The sequence below is a fragment of the Poecile atricapillus genome, chromosome 6, assembly GCF_030490865.1.
Source record: "Poecile atricapillus isolate bPoeAtr1 chromosome 6, bPoeAtr1.hap1, whole genome shotgun sequence".
In the NCBI taxonomy this organism is placed as follows: Eukaryota; Metazoa; Chordata; class Aves; order Passeriformes; family Paridae; genus Poecile; species Poecile atricapillus.
Window position 1 is genome coordinate 22,335,432 of NC_081254.1, and position 18,399 is coordinate 22,353,830.

An 18,399-nucleotide genomic window follows, 5' to 3' on the forward strand; every position below is an offset into this window, starting at 1 on the left:
CAGTTCCCTTTTTTTGCTAAGCTCAGCAATCAGTGGTCAAATTACATCAACAACTATTTAATTTCTACCAGCAAAGAAAATCTTTTACTACTTAAAATAATACATTAAGAATGTGCTATGTAATTTCTATAATAATAATTTATGCATTCATGATTTCATTCTAAACTTAGCATTCCTTGCATTATGTAACTTAAGAGAACACAAATCAGGGCAGTATCAGCACATTAATGTATATTATTCAAGTATTACTTGTTTTATTATTGTAAAATAGGTGTAAAAGAAATAGAAATACCTGTAACTTGGGGAAATACTATGTTTTCTTTTCCTGAGCAACAAATTTTTCACTGTAATCTAATACTCTCACATATAATGTTATTATTATATTTATGGAACAATTATATCATTAATATATCCATCAAATGTTTATAGATACATATATGCTACATATATTCAAATGTGTAGAGCTATAATATATATTGATACACCTATCAAATATATATAGAAAAATTATATACCTTTTTATTTAAAATATAAATATCTATAAGATGCATATATCTTTTCAATTTGCATATAGGTGTGTTATATTCTTATATGCAAATATTTTCCAATAAATAAATTTACACATAAATAGGTATAAATATTTACTTATATATGTTTTATACAGATATATATGTATACACACATATATATATATATATATATATAGATAAATTTTATACACATATAGTGATGGACATATTTACCAGGTGTCTATTTTAAACCAAAGGAATTTTAGAGGATGACAATACATTTTTCTAAAAGTAGTGTTCAGCATAAGGTCGTTCAATGTGGGCAAGTGAAATATCCCAACTGTTACTAAGTATTTACTAGTTGAAGGCATTTTTTAATGGAAAGGTCATCACATTATCAAAACAAACAAAGAAACAAAAAAACAACCAACCAAACAAAAAACCCCAAAAAACACTAAGAAAAGCTTACCTCATACCATAAAGACTTCTCAAGACAGGAATTAAATTTCCATTTTATTAGGGACTGAATTATAGTTAGCTGTTCTGTTGTAATCCTAGAAAGCTTCATGCCACTGTTGTTTCTCCTTTGCTCAACATAATTCCAAGCAACAGTTCCTATGTGCCCAGATGGTAAAGTCCTAAAAATTGCTCTTGTTCCAGTATAAACTGATTTTTTAACCTCTTTATCATTTTTACAGAAACGTCTTATTAATAGAGTAGAACGTTCCTTTTTGTTTCTAAAAAAATCCTCTTCCAACTCTTCTTCACAGTTATCGTTACAGTCCTCAAAATGGCTCAGAAAGGGCTTTGAGGGCATTCTTCCAGTAAAGTTATTTCCACAGACGTTGTGACCTGAGCACGCCACTTTAACCTTCCGCGGTGCTCTTTCTAGACATAAGAACTTATTCCTTAAAGCATCGTCATACAACTGCTGCCTATTTTCATTCTCACAATTATTTGTCAACTGCATTATGCTGCAAGTGCAGCCTGGGGAACCAGTGGTGTTACCATCACCATCACCCACGGGCTGCAAGCAGTCATCCAAAATGAAGCTGTTGTGTAAACCACACAAAGCCTTTGATATATTCCTTTCACTAGCACAATGTAAGTGAAAAAAGGCCACTTTATCAGGATCACTGCAGTCATTCTTATTTACTGCTGTCTGGCTTCTTAATGAAGGTCCATTCATTTTCAACTGAATTTCAGCAAGCATGGCTCTTTCCAGTGAAACAGGAATTCCAGTTTCCAGGCACGCCTCTTCCCCTGCTAAAGGAGCACAAGATTGATACAACTGGCTGCACGGGATATTGCTCTTGTAGTTCTTCTGTACAATGTTACAGTTAATGTTAAGAAATTCCACTGAATCAGAGATGGAGCTGTTCCTCTCCCAGAAGTTTTCATTACTCTTGTCGTTAGTCAGTTGTTCTTTGGCCAGAGGGAATATTTTGGGCACTGAGCCCTGAAGACTTTCCTCTTCAAGTCTGTGTAAGTAAGACAGATTGTGTGTGGTTTGCCTTCCCGAACCAGCAGTATGTCTTCTTATAACACTGGTGTCCAAAGCATTTTCAGTATTTTCATCTCCAGCTGACTGGGCAGCTATCACTTTACCCTGTACCACAGAGAGGAGAACAGACGCTGCCATCTCCTCAGAGGTCATCTTGACACAGTCTGTAGTTGCTGAATGTGTGCTGGGGTTGGGGGGAGGACCTTCTCCACCAATCCTCATACCATGATTTCAGTGTAATGAAAGACTCAGTGCTAAAGAATCAGGGAACACATGCTAAAATATATATCGACTGCTTGTTCTTTTTGACCTGGCTTTTACAAAAAAGTAATTTTTTTTACTGTTGGGCTGCTAGGCTTTCCCAAACTTGGCTTACTGGAATGAGACACTAACATTTTTAAACCAGTTCCTTATTATGAGGTAGCCATTCAGCTGGACTCTCTCCACAATTAATTCTTCTGTCATATATAGCACACACACTATTGCTTCAGATTGTAGATGGCCAAACACAAACTCCATGTCACAGATGCATCTCCTTCACAGGGCACCCAAAAAGTTGGTTTTCTGTAAAGAAAAGACATATATAGATTTTTTGAAGAGTGTCCATAGCACAAAATCCACCATCACAACTACAAACATAACAATGCAAGTACTGAGACCTAGAGAATTCCAAAATACACATTTAATTCTGTCTTAAAATTTCACAGAAAGGTTTTGGAACATCAGAGTCATTTTTTATATATTTAAACAGCTTTCTCCACTTCACTACGGAAAGCCACATGACTGCAGAAAACTAATTATTGTGAAGCTATAACAATGAAATTGAACACATAAATAAAAAAGAGAAAAAAGAAAATGTATTTTCCATACTTTTTCTGATTCATAGATAGGATAAAACATTTTGAAGAACACAATCAATTTTAAATCTACACCATCTTTTAAAATAATTCTTTTCCTGTTCAGAAATACAACTACAATTGTTTTGGTGTTACATGGTTTTTGCTTTCCTTAAACTGTATGCTGTTACCATAAAATCATGAAGAAAACAAGGTTACAACTGAAAAAGCATGAAGAAAGATTATAGTGAGACTGAAATACAAATAATCTTCTGACTCTTACTTGTATGCCTCAAGCTAAAAAGTTAACCTGCCTTTCAGCATTGTCATTAATTCTCAGCTTCCTTCCTGCAAGCAGCATGGTAGAAGTAAATCTTGGAATCAGAAAATATGAGGTTACAGACAGCTCAAACAAAGGAGAGAGAAGACTAAAAGCGACATGCCTAGATAAATCATGGTGAATTAAACAAATGCACTTATACCTCGATTTATCACATTTACCACTGGAAAATATAAAGTGTATTATTAAAAGTATGGAAAATGTAGGCAGTTACATTAAGGCCTACATTTACTAGAACAGTCCAAATTCAACATAAAGAAGCAAAAGAAATATAACTTTAAAGCTTCAACAGCAAAAAACAGCAGAAAACTAAGGCAAGTGATGAAATCATTGTTTCAGCTACACATAATAATTAAATCATCCATAGTGGATAGAATTAGAAATTATGGGAGGGATAAAAAGCAGGAAAACTCAATAATTAATTTGAAGCGTAAAATCTATTTTGATACTCTTCTGAAGTAACTATGATCAACAATTTTATTTTAATCCATTTTAGAGTGTTGGCTTTCATTTTTACTGATTACTAACCTTCATCCAAAAGCAGTATGACACAGATCAAAAGGTAAACACACTCATCAGTTCATAGGATATTTGACATGCTACTTTTCCACACAAATAAATTCATAAGTGTAACTAAATATATCAATTTTGCCAGGGTGAGTGAAGTGTCACAAAAAAAATTTTAAAAATTACTGCAAATTTAAGAGAAGTTACAGTTTGCTACAAATCTGTGGTTTAAAAGTTTTCTAGGCCACAAACAGCACAGTTTCTTCCTACAGTAGCTACCACAAGTACATGGAAAAAAATGCAATTTCATACTTCAGTCAAGATTTCAATTTTACTGATTTAACAATAGGGAGGGTCACAAAGGAAAGTGACAGAGAGAACAAAGAGATACAAGTTTTATATTCTCCACCCATTACAAAACGCATGTGCATGCCAGATCAGCCAGAGCAGAGTCCAGGTGGTAAACTCAGATCCTGTACTAGAGAGATTTAGCACCAGAAAGGAAAATAACAGCTCCAGTTCATACAAAAGTTGTTTAGAAGGAGATAGCAATAGTTCAATGGAGAGGTGAGATTGGGTCTTAAAACAGTTATGTTAGGAACACAGCTCACAGAGCACCCTGTCACATACTGCAACAGCTCAACTGTAGAGCACATAAAATGAAAAGACAACACTCAAGCAATTCTCTAAATCTACATTCTCTGGCAGTCCCTCTACCTTTAAATTGTACCCTGAAATTTAATTTAATCCACTTTCTTCAACCTCACCTATATCACTTTAAAAAGAAAGAAAAAATCCCACACTACCACCAACACACCCAAAAAAAGGAAAGCACTTCAGCAATTTTCTTATTCTATCATTTCCTATTCCTCTTCCCTGTCCTTCCTCTTCAGATCCACAAATGACAGCTTACATAAGTTTTTGACACTACACACTTGATGGATCCTATCTCATTTTTTTCTCGTAACCACTGGCCTTTCAGTCCAAATCTACGTATGATGATGTTGATCAAAGGAGAAAGATTTAGGAAGGAGAAGCAGCTATTTTTTTCTTAATCTCTTTAGTTTCTTTCTTGCTATATCAAGTAAGAATAATTCTTTGTAAAAGGTATAAAAGATGTATATGCATTAGTAGTTGTCTTCAGCATTGATTTTTCAAGGAATTCTGTGATCTATCAAAATGTCCTAGCCTACTGATTTATCTTTCCTGCCACCATGATATATTCATAAATGTACTCCCTGTATTATTGCTAAGTCAATAATAAAAATTTATGGATTGGATTGTCATTGCAAATATTATACCTCTTGTTACACCTGTTGCTAAATGAAACTCTTATAAAATATCAATCTAATGTGAAAAAATACATTATTATGCAACTTTAACATCTCACAATGGTTTTAAGATCACGAAATCGACCATGTACGTTAACTTACACTGTTTTTTTATGAAGAAACTTTAAAAAAGAAAAATAATCACATCACTATTTGCTTCTGTAAGCAGAAATTTGCTTAAACCAGAAGCCCATTTATGTCTCTGACTATCCACAGGGCTCATTCAGAGACTACAACTGATCTTTCACAGTCCTCCTTCCTACTAAACAGTTTTCCCATCTCTCTCCCTTACACCAAAGTGTTTCCACACATCCTCCCCAAACAGCTTCTCTCAGATCTTTTTCTTTTCTTTAGAAATTATCTCACATCTCCCACAACACTGGTTATGTTGGTTCACCTCTCAGCTGCTGAGGCCATACACCTGCCCATTTCTCTCTACCAGTATCACTCTTCTCTATCTGTGCCTGTCTGAAATCCAATTCATCAAGAATAATGTCTGCATAAGAAGCTCCCACTGCATGTCCAGCTGTTCCCATCCTCTTGTGATCACTGCAATGTGACTGCAATGCAAATGTGATCCATCTCAAGAATCTTTTTACTCAAGTTACCTCGCAGCTAAAACATTTTCCCAATCTAGTTTGTCGTATGGTTGCACTAATGTGCTACAACAGCACAAGGGAGAAAATAAGCAGCATAGGGAAGGGAAGAAAATGTGGTTTACACATTTCTGCAATTTGCAAACATAATTTGATGTTTCAGTGATGTCAATCTAAGAGGTAGCTGCCACCAAAACTGGTAGTTCTACTCCTCTCAGTCTTCTCTTTTTGTCTCCATCCCCTCCACCTCACTCATCTGGAAATCATGAGTCCACAGAGTTAAACTGAATCACTCGGCTGATAAGTCACAAAACTATTTTTTTCATCGAAACAAATTGACACACTTGGTGGTCACATGATCACTATATTCCATGAAAAGAAAATACTAGGAATGTCTGGTAGGGACCATATGTCTCAGCAGAAGCTTCAATTTTAGATCATGTTTGCTAGGATGTCTAAATGCACCCCAAATTTTCCTTTAGTCTGGTATGTCTAGTGTATGATGCAAAACCTCATGAGACAGCAAGTAAAAACAACTATGGTAGAGCCTCTGATCTACAGACAACTGCAAAAATATCTGAAGCTGCGGCTCTGCTGAACAGATGACATGGGTTTCATGTGTCCTAAGTTATACTCTTCTCAGTGTCTGCTTTCCACTGCGATCAACAGATTTCAATTCAGCAAATTCCTGAAACTGATGGAATTCATTACACATGCTATGAAGTGTGTTAACACAGTGTTATAAATGCTATCAAGTATAAAACTCACAAGCTCAACCAATAAAACTGTATTTTGCGTCTTACTGTAGAATTGCAGAATTATCACTCCCTGCAGCTTCCATTACTTGCCTGTCTGTACATGGGTGGCCAAAACCTAGATCATCATATAAAATCCTCAAACAAATATATACATGCACTTGCATATAAAAATGCTGAAATTATTCAAAAGCATACTCTTCCCATTGTACAGCCACACTGATTTAGGCTTACAGTTAAATCTGAACATAAAAGCATATGAAGTAGACAGCAAAGCCTGTGCTGTATTCAAAACATGCTGGCATTTTCTAAAGCTACTAGATTAGCTGATGAAATCCATTAATAACTACACTGGTTCATTTTACAAGGCCTAAGTCATGTCAGAAATGTAATGTGCTCCTTCTATCAGTAAAGGAAAGTAAAAAAAAATGTAAGAAACTAAATCCAGCGTTAGCAAATCATTGTGGATGCAGAGGTCAGCCAACAAAGACAAATGAGTAATTAAAATAAACAACCTGGCAACCATTCAGCACATGCATTCACAGAATGTATTAAGTCTGAAAACATGTGACACAAAAGTAATTTGTCTATTTTTTTTTTCATTTACACTGATTGCATACACTTTAAGACTTCAAGTACAAGCTGGTTCTAATTAGTATTAATAACAATTAATATCAACATTTAATGATTTCTTACTCCCCAGATATCTGGAACTGAAGTCTACAACAGTCTAGGTTAAACAATCAACACAATCAAAGACTACAAAACTGTATTAATTTACTATCAGTTTAACCTATAACTTATTTCCTTATGAAATCAGCCAGAATTCTGCTTCAGTGAAAACAAAATACAGTATGTTGAACTTAAGAGCATTATTTAGTCTTAGGAAAGGCATATGAAGGATCAGAACCATCCCATGATGTGGTAAGTTAGAAAGCCTTTCAATTCTAAATTGTCAAAGGAAAAGATGATTATGTTTTATGATGAGGATGCTGTCTGGACTATGGGAACAAGTAACAACTGTATAAGGGGCAAGTAAGGGATGGGTGTCAAGGTGAACATGGGGTTTGTTTAGGGACGCTGGGTGCTGTCAGATGCAATTCTCTATGGATGATGTGTGATGCACAGGAAATTCAGTGAATGCTTGGTAGGGCCAGGATTATGCATGCAGAGAATAAGGGGGACTGAAAGAGATATGACATTACTAAACACATACTGTGGTTTCCATGGGCTAACTGCTATTGGACTGGGACAGACAGTAATTCAAAACATCTAAAGGGCAAATGCAAGCACCCTGACAATCCTCCCCTCTACCCTGGCTACACTGGGACATTTCTAACCTTTTCTTCAACCTTCATCCTACATGGTATGCTACATATACAAGGTAACTCTCTAGCCTAAGCAAAAGATATTTCAGCATACAAAAAAACCACCAACAACCAAATAATTTTATTAATTGCTTCAAATTTCTATGTATTTACATAGTATCTAAGGCATAAGCAATCAGTTGGTGAGAGATTCCTGGGAAATAGCAAATTACAGAAATAATTTGGCATGGTAAGTGGATATAAAACTATGGATCATCTTGGTCACATCACCCCAGCAACAATACTTGACAACTATAATTCCAGTTCAAGATCTTAAGGAGAAAACTGATTTAGGAGGAAAATCTTTTGTATATTAGAACTATCCATTTACAATTAAAAAAGAAGAATAATAAAAAATAATAGTAATAATAATAAATAAAAACAATAAGCTTTATTTTCTAGTAGATAAGCGATTGTTCCACACCAACTCCTTGAACAGAGTAAGAAACTACATTTATTAAGTCCTCTTTAATTTATGCTGTGTCATGTACACTATTAGTTTTTCATAACAGTGTTTTATGTCAGAAACAAGCAGGAGATACTAGTACAAGAACAGGGTCCCAACATGTCATCACCATTTTCTAAACCTCACATCTCCCTAGGGAACCAGGGGCAAACAGTAAGGAGGAAATAGCTAGACTCTTAAGAATCACTCAAGATGTGCACAAATCCTATTTGAACAGTTGGAAGCAAGTTATAACAACATTTGATTTGGCATAGAGCATCATGCAGAACCTCAGATTTACCACCAGCATCTGTGTTTCAACAACAAAAAAATCTCAAAGAACTACAGTATTTATATGTCCTGTCAAGTTAGAGTCTTTTTTCTAATTTCTAAAATACTTATCTAAACATGATTGTGTATTAGATGTCTCAAACTATGCAAATGTCTGCCAGATGGTGACCCCTCTCAATTGCCTCATCATTCATCACTGCATCAGGGAGAATGTGAAGCTTCTGCCAGATACCAGCTCCACTCTTCATTTCTCTACAGAAATTCCTTTTCTGCACAAGGAGATGCACAGAGAGAAGCCAAAACTGTGTTTATCTTACTTTCAGGATCAGTTCTGTATTTCTTTCTAGATCTGATTTATATTAAGCTGTTTAAATAAACTTTCTCTTTAGTGGCTACTTGAATTTCATGCTAACTGACCTTATCTGGAAGCTGTAATTCCATCATCAACACTTGGATGAACAAGTCCCTCTACCTGAGATCCATGACAACTCCAGCTGATAAAGGCAGAATAATTCTTCTCCATCTTTGAACAAGTGCTTTTGGAATAACTTTTCTTAATTTTTTGAGGAACGTGAAAACATTCTTAAATGCACAAATAAGATTTTCAAACACTGAGTCACTCACAGGAAAACAAAGTGCAGCACAATGGAAAACAAAAATCTTCAAGGCACAGAATTCAACAGACTTGTCACTGGTAAGTAGATCTCTTAGAAAGATTAGACAAAATATAAAGGAAGAGAAAATGACTCACAATTAATAAACTATATTATACAAGAGACAAGCATAAATAATGCTTATACAGAAGAAAAATAAGAAATGCAGTGAGAAGTAAAATAAAATTTTGTTTGAAAGCATGTAAAAAATGCACTAGTGCATCAGGATTTATTTTAAGATCTGAACATTTAAAAAATAATCACACAATGCAAAACCATGCAAAAAAATAAACACAATTAAAAATGAGGTTTGAGGTTTAAGCCAACCTACTGGCAGGCTCCAGCCAAAACAGCTGATCCCTCGTTCCCTATCTCTCTCAATGAGGTATCTCCTGAATAGGAGGTCCTGAAGGGAGAAGAATCAACTCATCCAGAGGAAAACTAACTGAGAATGGAAGAGAGTCTTCAGGTAGAATTACCTGATGCTGCTCACAATTCAGTCACATACATTGACAGAGACAGCATAAACATAAAGCAGGGTGGAGACTAAGGGAGAATCCAAGGCCAAAGCAGAAATGAGATGTTGTCATCTGCAGCATCTCATACTGTGACAGATTAAATAAGTCATCAGATACATCATAAAAATTAATCTATAGGATTATAGACATGTAAGTATAAAAATCTGAGAGGTTCAAACAACACAAATTACAACTAAAAAATAAGGCACACCAAAACAAATCAAAGACCGCAAGGCAGTTCCATCACTTAAATGCATTAAGAAACAGCAAGACTGGTACTAGCTGAAATGATCATTTTTCGAAATTCAGATGTTATCCTTTGCTTCACTGGAATTACTCACATAATCTGCAGTGAACAGCAAGAAACACATTCACAGCACTGCCCACACATTGAGTGTGTGTTCGAGTACCATCCATCAGTCATTCAGATCCTCTGAAACACCCAGAGCTTCAGACTTGAAAATATTTCAGCCATCGTCCTATTTCAAGGCTTTGTCCACCTTTGAAAATGTTACTGTTCCCCTGAACTCAATGCCATCCTTCATATCTTCATTTTACCCTTAAAAAAATTCTCAAGTTCTACACACACACACCCCTTCATTTGCGTGGTTTAACTTCAGTCAAATGATGCCATTTCTCCTCAGCTGATAAAGTACATTAAGTCCCTTCATTAAGGCCACCCAGTACTAAATATGTTGAAAAATTACAGGAGACTTTTCTACTGATCAAGGCTCTAAGTCCATCAAATGGAAGTGAAGATGAAGAATTGAAAAGAATTGAAAGATATGCACAACATATCTTGATTTCATTTTTTTTTTTAAAATATTGCAAATAGTGTTTGTGTTAAAATATTAATGAAAATAATTGTTGTCATCAAAATGCCATGATTAAATATGGGGAAAAAGACAGTATGTACGAATTTCCCAATCACTTCTGTGGCCTTAAAACATTAATACAAAATAGAAGGCTTACAGACAAATACTGTACTGAGAAGTTGGTTATCACATTCAACATCTGCCACTTGGAAATATGAACTGTTTATGACTCTAAAGAGTCAACAGTAACCTGGGACAACATACTAATGTTGTAGTAATTTGTAAACATGGTATACCACATCCATCCTAGTTTTTATCAAACTCTCTCTTCAGTCATTAGTAAACGCAAATTAGACATGCAAACTAAGTACGTGAGCAGGAAAAACTACAGAAAGCCAGATGAAAGCCAGATGAATTCTTAAATGTGAAGGGAAAGTAAGTAGGAAACGGCTTGCTGGCCTTCACTTGTCAAAAACATCCAATCACAGATTCACAATGGCACACTAATGACAGAATTAAGTGTTTCATGCCCTGATCCCATTCTCTTCCTAGCACATCTGTGAAAAATGCCTTTGGAGATGCTGCCTTAACTAGAGGATACACTTGTCTGTGTCAATTGCTCCAAGCCTTCAGAGGTCAGCCAGCCATTGGCCAAGCCCTACAGCAGGCTGACCCTTTTGGAGTAGCAGACAGGCTTCGGGTATCACAGCACACCCTTCCTGGAGCACCACCCATGCCTCCCAGCAAAGTTTCACCCCCTGTACTGGGATCCATACTTCAACAGTGATAGAAACCAGCACATCAGTTTCTACAGCAGCTGGTTTATTTGCCTGGACACTGGTAACACAATGACAGTTCAGCCTTGAGGTAAAGAACCATTTACCAAATATCTAAACACCATTATCTCTAATTCTCCTTTTTCCCAAAGCAATACCAGAGAGGTTCACATCACAAAGCACAACTCCATGTCCAGCAGGAATCTCTAGGCCTGGTAATACTCTTTCTTACCTAGTTAAGCTTAACAGCAAAGTGCCACTGATTGTAGTCGTCCCATGTGTGTTCACTAGCATTTCTACCCAATGTGAAACCATGACTCCAAGGGACTTAATGTGCCACAGTGACACACATTTCAATAAACAGCAACTGCACTTTGCCATAAGAAGCTGTCACCTTGAGAAAACAATCTTTCAAATCAACAACTGCTGAAGTTTTAAAATTACTCCAATCCAGGCATAACACAATAAGCAACAAGAACACTTCAGTTGTCTTGTTTGCTCTTCCTTACAGCATTTTTCTCGTGTGAGCAGCCAAGTCTTCTCTCATTTCCCTCTCTCGCTGTCCTGTATTAGCTGTAATTCAAGCCACACTGGTGAGAACAGAACAAGCCTGTAATAAAAATACTTCTGAGCACTAAAATGTCTGAGGGTACGTTAAAGGTGCATATATCACTACAGTTTATCTTCTGTAAACCCAAGCTAACACTTTTACTCACTAACTAAGCCACAGTAGTCCTATTTAAAACATTACTTGAGGAATAACTTATGTTACTATTCAGTTGTCATAACTACAGTAAGATTGAGTTTGAAACCCTGGTATATGTTTCAAATAAAAATTAAATGTTAATCTGTAGGAGGACAACAGTTCAGTCATTTGTCAATTTATGCATTTACACTTTAGCTAAAGAATAGCAAATAAATATATTTCAAAATGCTGAAAACTGACATTATTAGATTACTGCACTACTATTCCCCTTTCTCAAAATTCATTTCCTTTGTATACCACTCCTGATCTAATCATGCCATTCATTCAGGAATCTTAATATTTAACCTCTTATTCTTTCTCTTTTGAACATCTGCTATGTCCTGTGCATATTATTAGGCCTAAGAGAGAATATAAAAGTAAAACAGGGTAAGAGCAAAACAAGGCAAGAGCAAACAGCCTGTTTCCTTAGATTGTGATTAATTATCTGCTTTAAAAATGTGGAATTTTCAGAAAACTATTGATTGAGCAGCCCTGAAAATACATTAAACAATTTCTACTATTATTACTCTGTATTATTCTACTGTTACTATTACTGTTCTAACATTCCTAGATATTAAGCAGTGTGACAATGAAACCAGCTCTACTCAAATATAGCAAATAATATTTGCTCAGCAAATCAAGACTATATTAATTTTTTTCCTATGATGGTTTTATCAGTCATATCATTCTCTAGGAGAAAGCCCACCCTGACATCTAATTCAAGCCATGAAGCAATCTCTAAGATGTTGGCTCTTGCCACATCTTAAATGTGCAAGCAGCAAGTCACCACACAACAGTTAAATTATTATTAGCAATTAAAATATTATTATTAAATTATTATTAACAATTAAAAATTATTTTTCAGGATGTTGCAATACGTTCATTATGTTAACAGAAAATTGATTATGTTGGAAAAGACCCCTTCAGTGATCATTTCAAATATTTTAATACTTTTAAACCCCTTTAGGCCTCATTGTAATTCAAATAATAAATATTATTTATTCAATCACTCTATAAAAAAATAGGACAGAAATATACCCGTGATCAAAATTACGAAGTTGCTTTTACAATATACTGTCACATCTTCCAAGATAAAGGAGTCAAACACAGCAAATACACAACAAATTCCATGTTCCTTAAGCTCCAGTTGCATTTCTTTAAAAACTTAACCTATTTGAAGGAGAAACATGCCTGAAGATTAACACAGCATGTCTTCATTAATGATTGTGACATATTTAGGTGATCTTTCATTTGAGAACCTTTAAAATCATTGTAATGAACACCTACATCCTTGCTGAGGAGATATTTATTTGCTTTCCCTGGTTATCTTTCAGACACTCTAAAAAAGTAGTCCATTAAATATTTCTAACTACTTGTAAAAATCTGTGGCTTATAAAGGTGCATTTGTAATTCACTCATTATTTTAGGATAAAAAGACAACTGTCACCAAATATTCAATTTAAGTTTAGCCACCATAAAACAGGTTACTCATGGGTAGTGCAGTCAAGTTCCTTGCTTCAAGAGTAGTAATATAGAATTCTAAACATGAAAATCTCCTCCCTTGATGAGATGAGACTTTATGCCAGAATTAGTTAATTAGGATTAGAATGTGTGGCAAAAGCTGATTCTGTATTATCTAACATGAACAATCACTTATTCAAAGTTTCTTACATTTCTTGAAAGTTCTTGTACATTCAGCTGAATAGATGGAATTTAACCCAGTTAAGTGGTTGGTAAAATCGATGGACAGTATCTCAGAGGATATTTAAGGTTCATACAGAGAAGCTAAAGGTACTATCTAAAACGAGAGAATGCACGATAATCAAGCATTACATACCTTAGTTACTCCTAAAAGAAATAAATTTGACATAATTGTGATGCCACTTGCAACTAAAGCTTTTCTTAGAGATGAGGTATTAGTATTACTAAGGACTTTCTCATATATGGACCTTCAACTAATCTGCAACCTATTCACAGCCAAAATGATTTACAGAACTTCTCTTCTGTACCTGAGTAACATCTGCATGAAATTTATTGAGTCTAGCAATTTCGAGATCTGCACTTTGTAATAAACCAAATTGCTACAGGCCAAGTTAAAAGCTGGAAGAAAATATCTAGACACGCAGTGTGCTTTGCAAAGTCATTTCCATAAGAAACTAGGCTAAAAACTGCAGTCATAATTTGGAAAATGACACTTCCTTCTCCAGAACACCTTTTTTTCTATTTTGACTTAACTAGCAATCTGTGCCAGAGTCTGCTAGTATCCAAACAAAACTCTTTCATTAAAACCTTAAAATGCTGCTCGGAAATCATCTTGGTTCTTTTACCCTAGGATACATTCTTATATTCATATGCCTCTGTAATAACATATTATGTAAAAATGGGTGTTACATATATACTTTCTCAATCAAGCAAAAAAATTTGCTTGCATCCATTTGACGGTGCACCCCTGCTGCTAACAGATTAACTCAATACAACTCTGCTTGTATTTAGGTCAAAAAGGTCCTAGAAGGGAAGAGGTGTGCACATATGCCTGATCCATGCTCTAAATCTGAGCAGAGAAGGGACAGCACCACAGAGGAAGCAGTTGGTGCCACAATTAAACAAAGCCAAAGAACACAAAAGGACTGCAAAAGATAACGAGCCAGTAAATGCATGTTGAAACGCTCAAGGTTATTTCTGCTGTAACAGTTTAAGATCAAACCACTGTTTTCTGTAACGTACTTGGCCCTGATAACATCGAACGAATGCGGCAACTAGCACAGCACTCCATGATGTTAACCCAGGATGGGATCAATGTGGGTATTTATCAGAGGCATTGTCAAGGCTGTGAGAACACCAACTCCTTAAATACCATAACCAGCTCCAGCTGCACCCCCTACAGCAGAGCCAGGAGCCATTTCAGCTCAGAACTGCCCCTAGCTCTGGCTGAGCTATGTTCTTGACATCTCTGGGCTCAGGCCCCACTCTCTGCTGCTCCTGACCATTTGATCAGATTTGTCAGATCAGAATCAGGACCCAGCTCACCCACTGGTGCCTTTCTTGACCCAGGTGGACTGCAGCAGTCTAAGCCCTTGGCTTGTCCTCCCCCTGACCCCTCCTGCAACTCCCCAGCATGACAGGTCATTGGTCTCACCATCAGGCACAACCACAAATGATAAAAAGAAGTTGAGGGAAATTAATTATCAACTAACACTCAGAGAGTACTATGAATATGGACTTTTTGATGTCACCAAGAGCAGGGATGTGGTTACTCTGAAACGCTGAATCAAACACTATCAGGCCAGTACTGAAGCAGCAAACTGAAAGATAAGGAGCAGTCCAAGGCCTTGTAATCAGACTTCTCTTGGGCAAGATGACAACAGTGACTTCATTCTGCTGAGGGGAAAACCCTACAGACCAGTGCAGGAGGAGGCTCACCTGCAGGACAGACCGTTCAAACCAGTGATGACCCCAGCAGGCAGCTGAGTGTGTTATGAAGTAATACCTGGCACAAGAAAAGATCCCTGAAGGGAGGCAAAGCAGCAAGAAAAGCTAATGGTCTGCACAGTCTACACAGCTCTGAACAAAACAACGGCTGATGCTGGCAACAGTGCTCTGCTTGCAACAAAAACCTACGTAATGCTCCAAAATGGTGCAAAACCAAAAATCTGCTTCAGAACAGTTTGCAAGGTGATACCTCTCAGTGACTTGCCACAACTGGTCAAGCTCATTGAAGATACGAAGAGAAAGTGTTTACAAATGGTAGCTCAGTGAGGGCATGACCTGTACCAGCACTCACAAGGTGCAAGAGGCAGGCTGCAGCTCTCCCTTTTCCCAATGAATATCTTGCATACTCTACAGAGATCTGTTTAAACAGTAACAGTTTCTGATGTGGAGGGTACTGCTTTTCTGGTTGATAGAAACCCAGCAAGGAAAAGTCAATTTTTCACGAGGTTGTGTGAGAAATGTGGTGATGAGGTATAAAGATGTAGTACCTGTACATCTAGCATAAAGTTCAAGGATAACAGTAGATGACCTCTGAAGAAAGAGCATATAAAACCAGTATGCGCAAATGAATGCAGACTAACCTGTCCTTTGAGATTTCAAATTAAATATTGTTCATCCGTCTTCTTAAGCATGCTACTGCCACACCTTGAAACAGTTAGCTGCTCCTGCAGATCTTTTTCATTTCCACCTTTTCCTTCAAGTTCTAGATTTTTCTTTTCTTGGTTCTTTAATTTTTTATGAATAGTCCTCTTATTTTATTATGAGCTAATCTCGCAAACTTGTATCTCCTTATAGACCTGTTCCTGTTAATTTAGTGGGGGGACTGTGTCACACTCAGACCCACTGTATTCAAGATGCTTTCTTACTGATTTCCAAAATTATCTGCTTTCCCTTTATACCTACCTTTAAGAAAAATAAAATCAGTAGAATGAAATTTAGTTTAAGAAAAGTAAGCTCTACCTTCAAACCCAAAATCTACCTTAGACCTCACAAAGTATCTGATGAATTTAGAACAGTTCATGAGAGTAATCTGAGAACAAATTAAATTAGAAACAGAGAGCACACTCTTCACGCTGAAGTATTCAAGGAGTCTGTATAGTTTTCTGGTGTATTACTTGTTCATTAATGCTGGTTGGTTTTATTTAAGTGTTCTAATGCTTTTATAAAAGTAGAAACAGCTACAGAAGTAATAAGGCTAGTAGTACAACATTTCGACATATTTTTGAAAATACAATGTATGTATTTCACCACTTCCCATCTTACATATGACCTCTCTGAAAAATAAAAAGTATACCCACTATAGAAAATATGTTGTAACTATAGAGTAAAAGCCAGCGGTTTGGGTGTACATTGTTTATATAACTTAGTAATAGTTGTACGTAATCCAGGTGTGCATAATTATTGCCTATAATAACCGTAAAAACCAAAGCACTTGCTTAGTTTTCATGATTCACTCACCAGAAAAAAATTACTCAGCAACATTTACATAATCTTAGGTATAGTTATGGTAAAAAGAGTGTGCAAGAGATATTATTATGTAATTCTAAAACCCATTCTGATTTTTAGTACTTTAAGTTCAAATATTTGAAAATAATTAATTAAGTATTTTTGAACCATGCCAGAACACATTAAAAATAAGTCTAAATTTTATGGATAATCTCCTTCATAACTTAATATTCTTATTTTATATAGTCATACAGCATTCAAGGGATCGTCAGATTATCTGCATACTGAAAGTTTTAAAGCCCTGAATAGAATACCAAGTACTAGAAGTGCCTACACACAAACATGCAATAAATAGTACAATATCCATTCTTTTTTAATTACACACTCACATGTACATCAAATATCGAATAAGTAAGCAGTTAGGTCTTTAGATTTAGCAGCATGGGAGACAATCCACATGCACAAAAAAACTAATTCTGTGGATGTGGAATTAATTGTGGATATTTAGGACTGAAACTAGAGGGGGGAAAAGATACCACCAAACTGGTAATTGGAGGAAGAAGCCTAGGTTAATCTAGACAAGCTCATTGTAGACGAGAGGTCTGTTCTTGGAGACTTTGGGTCACATCTAGCAAGCAAGAGACAAGCAAGTCATACCAAGAATATGTCAAGGACTCAATACTTCCAAAAATCTGTATGCAGAAAGATCAGAGCTTCCCTTTTTCTCTGACAGAGGAGAGGCCCCAGCTTTCATGCTTTTCTGGCAAATAGAGGGAACATGGCCAACTTTCTTTGCATTTGCTGGCCAAAAGCTGAGACAGTCTCTGTCTCAATTCAAACTTTAAAACCTTTATTGGGATGCATATGGTTGCTCACAGAATAGAGCTTTATTGTAAGCAAAATGGCTAAGGCAGGAAAACCAGGACACAAAGGCTTTTTTTTAAAAATATTTTTAATTATCCACTGATTTCTTTGACTCAAATACACAGAAAATGTATGGGAGAGTTTTGCTTAATGTAAATTAAAGCAAGAAGCAGCAAGTGAAGGTTGTTTTCTTTCTTTTGTCCAGGGCTTTCCATTCTTCTCAACAGCAACCTCAGAGCTCCAATGCTGTCATACCAAACAATTTTCTTTGCTTTAAATCTGTGCACACACCTTCCTCAAATATTTTTACAGCTCTCCCACTAACTCATAAGTCAATTCTATGCAGCTTTCTGTAAAGCACCACAGTTGAAATGAAGTTCAGGGGTGCACTGAAGCTGTTATACAGGATAATATTATGCTGTACTTTTGTAGCTGTGCTACAGTACCTTTTGAGGCTAAAATCAGAAATTTTAGCCTCATTACCAGCTTTCTGTACCTAGTCAACAAGACAACTGACTGTTAAGGATAAACATAATCAACTTGCATAACAGGATAAAGAGTATGTGGAACAAAATGAGGGGATGACACAAACGTGAAGTTAAGCTTTGGGCA

At 36.1% G+C, this 18,399-nt stretch overlaps 1 protein-coding gene across 3 annotated transcripts in view; it reads right to left on the reverse strand.

The window, feature by feature from the left end:
- The window catches only part of PLCE1 (phospholipase C epsilon 1), a 139,563-nt gene that overhangs the window by 113,498 nt on the left and 7,666 nt on the right, over positions 1-18,399 (reverse strand). For 2 of the 3 annotated variants that reach the window (XM_058842128.1, XM_058842129.1), the window contains exon 1: positions 979-2,181. In XM_058842128.1, the coding sequence (XP_058698111.1) occupies positions 979-2,166 (1,188 nt within the window). In that variant the 5' untranslated portion in view covers positions 2,167-2,181. Of the gene's footprint in view, positions 1-978; positions 2,578-18,399 lie in introns of those variants that run through there. The other variant, XM_058842127.1, reaches the window with a different exon arrangement.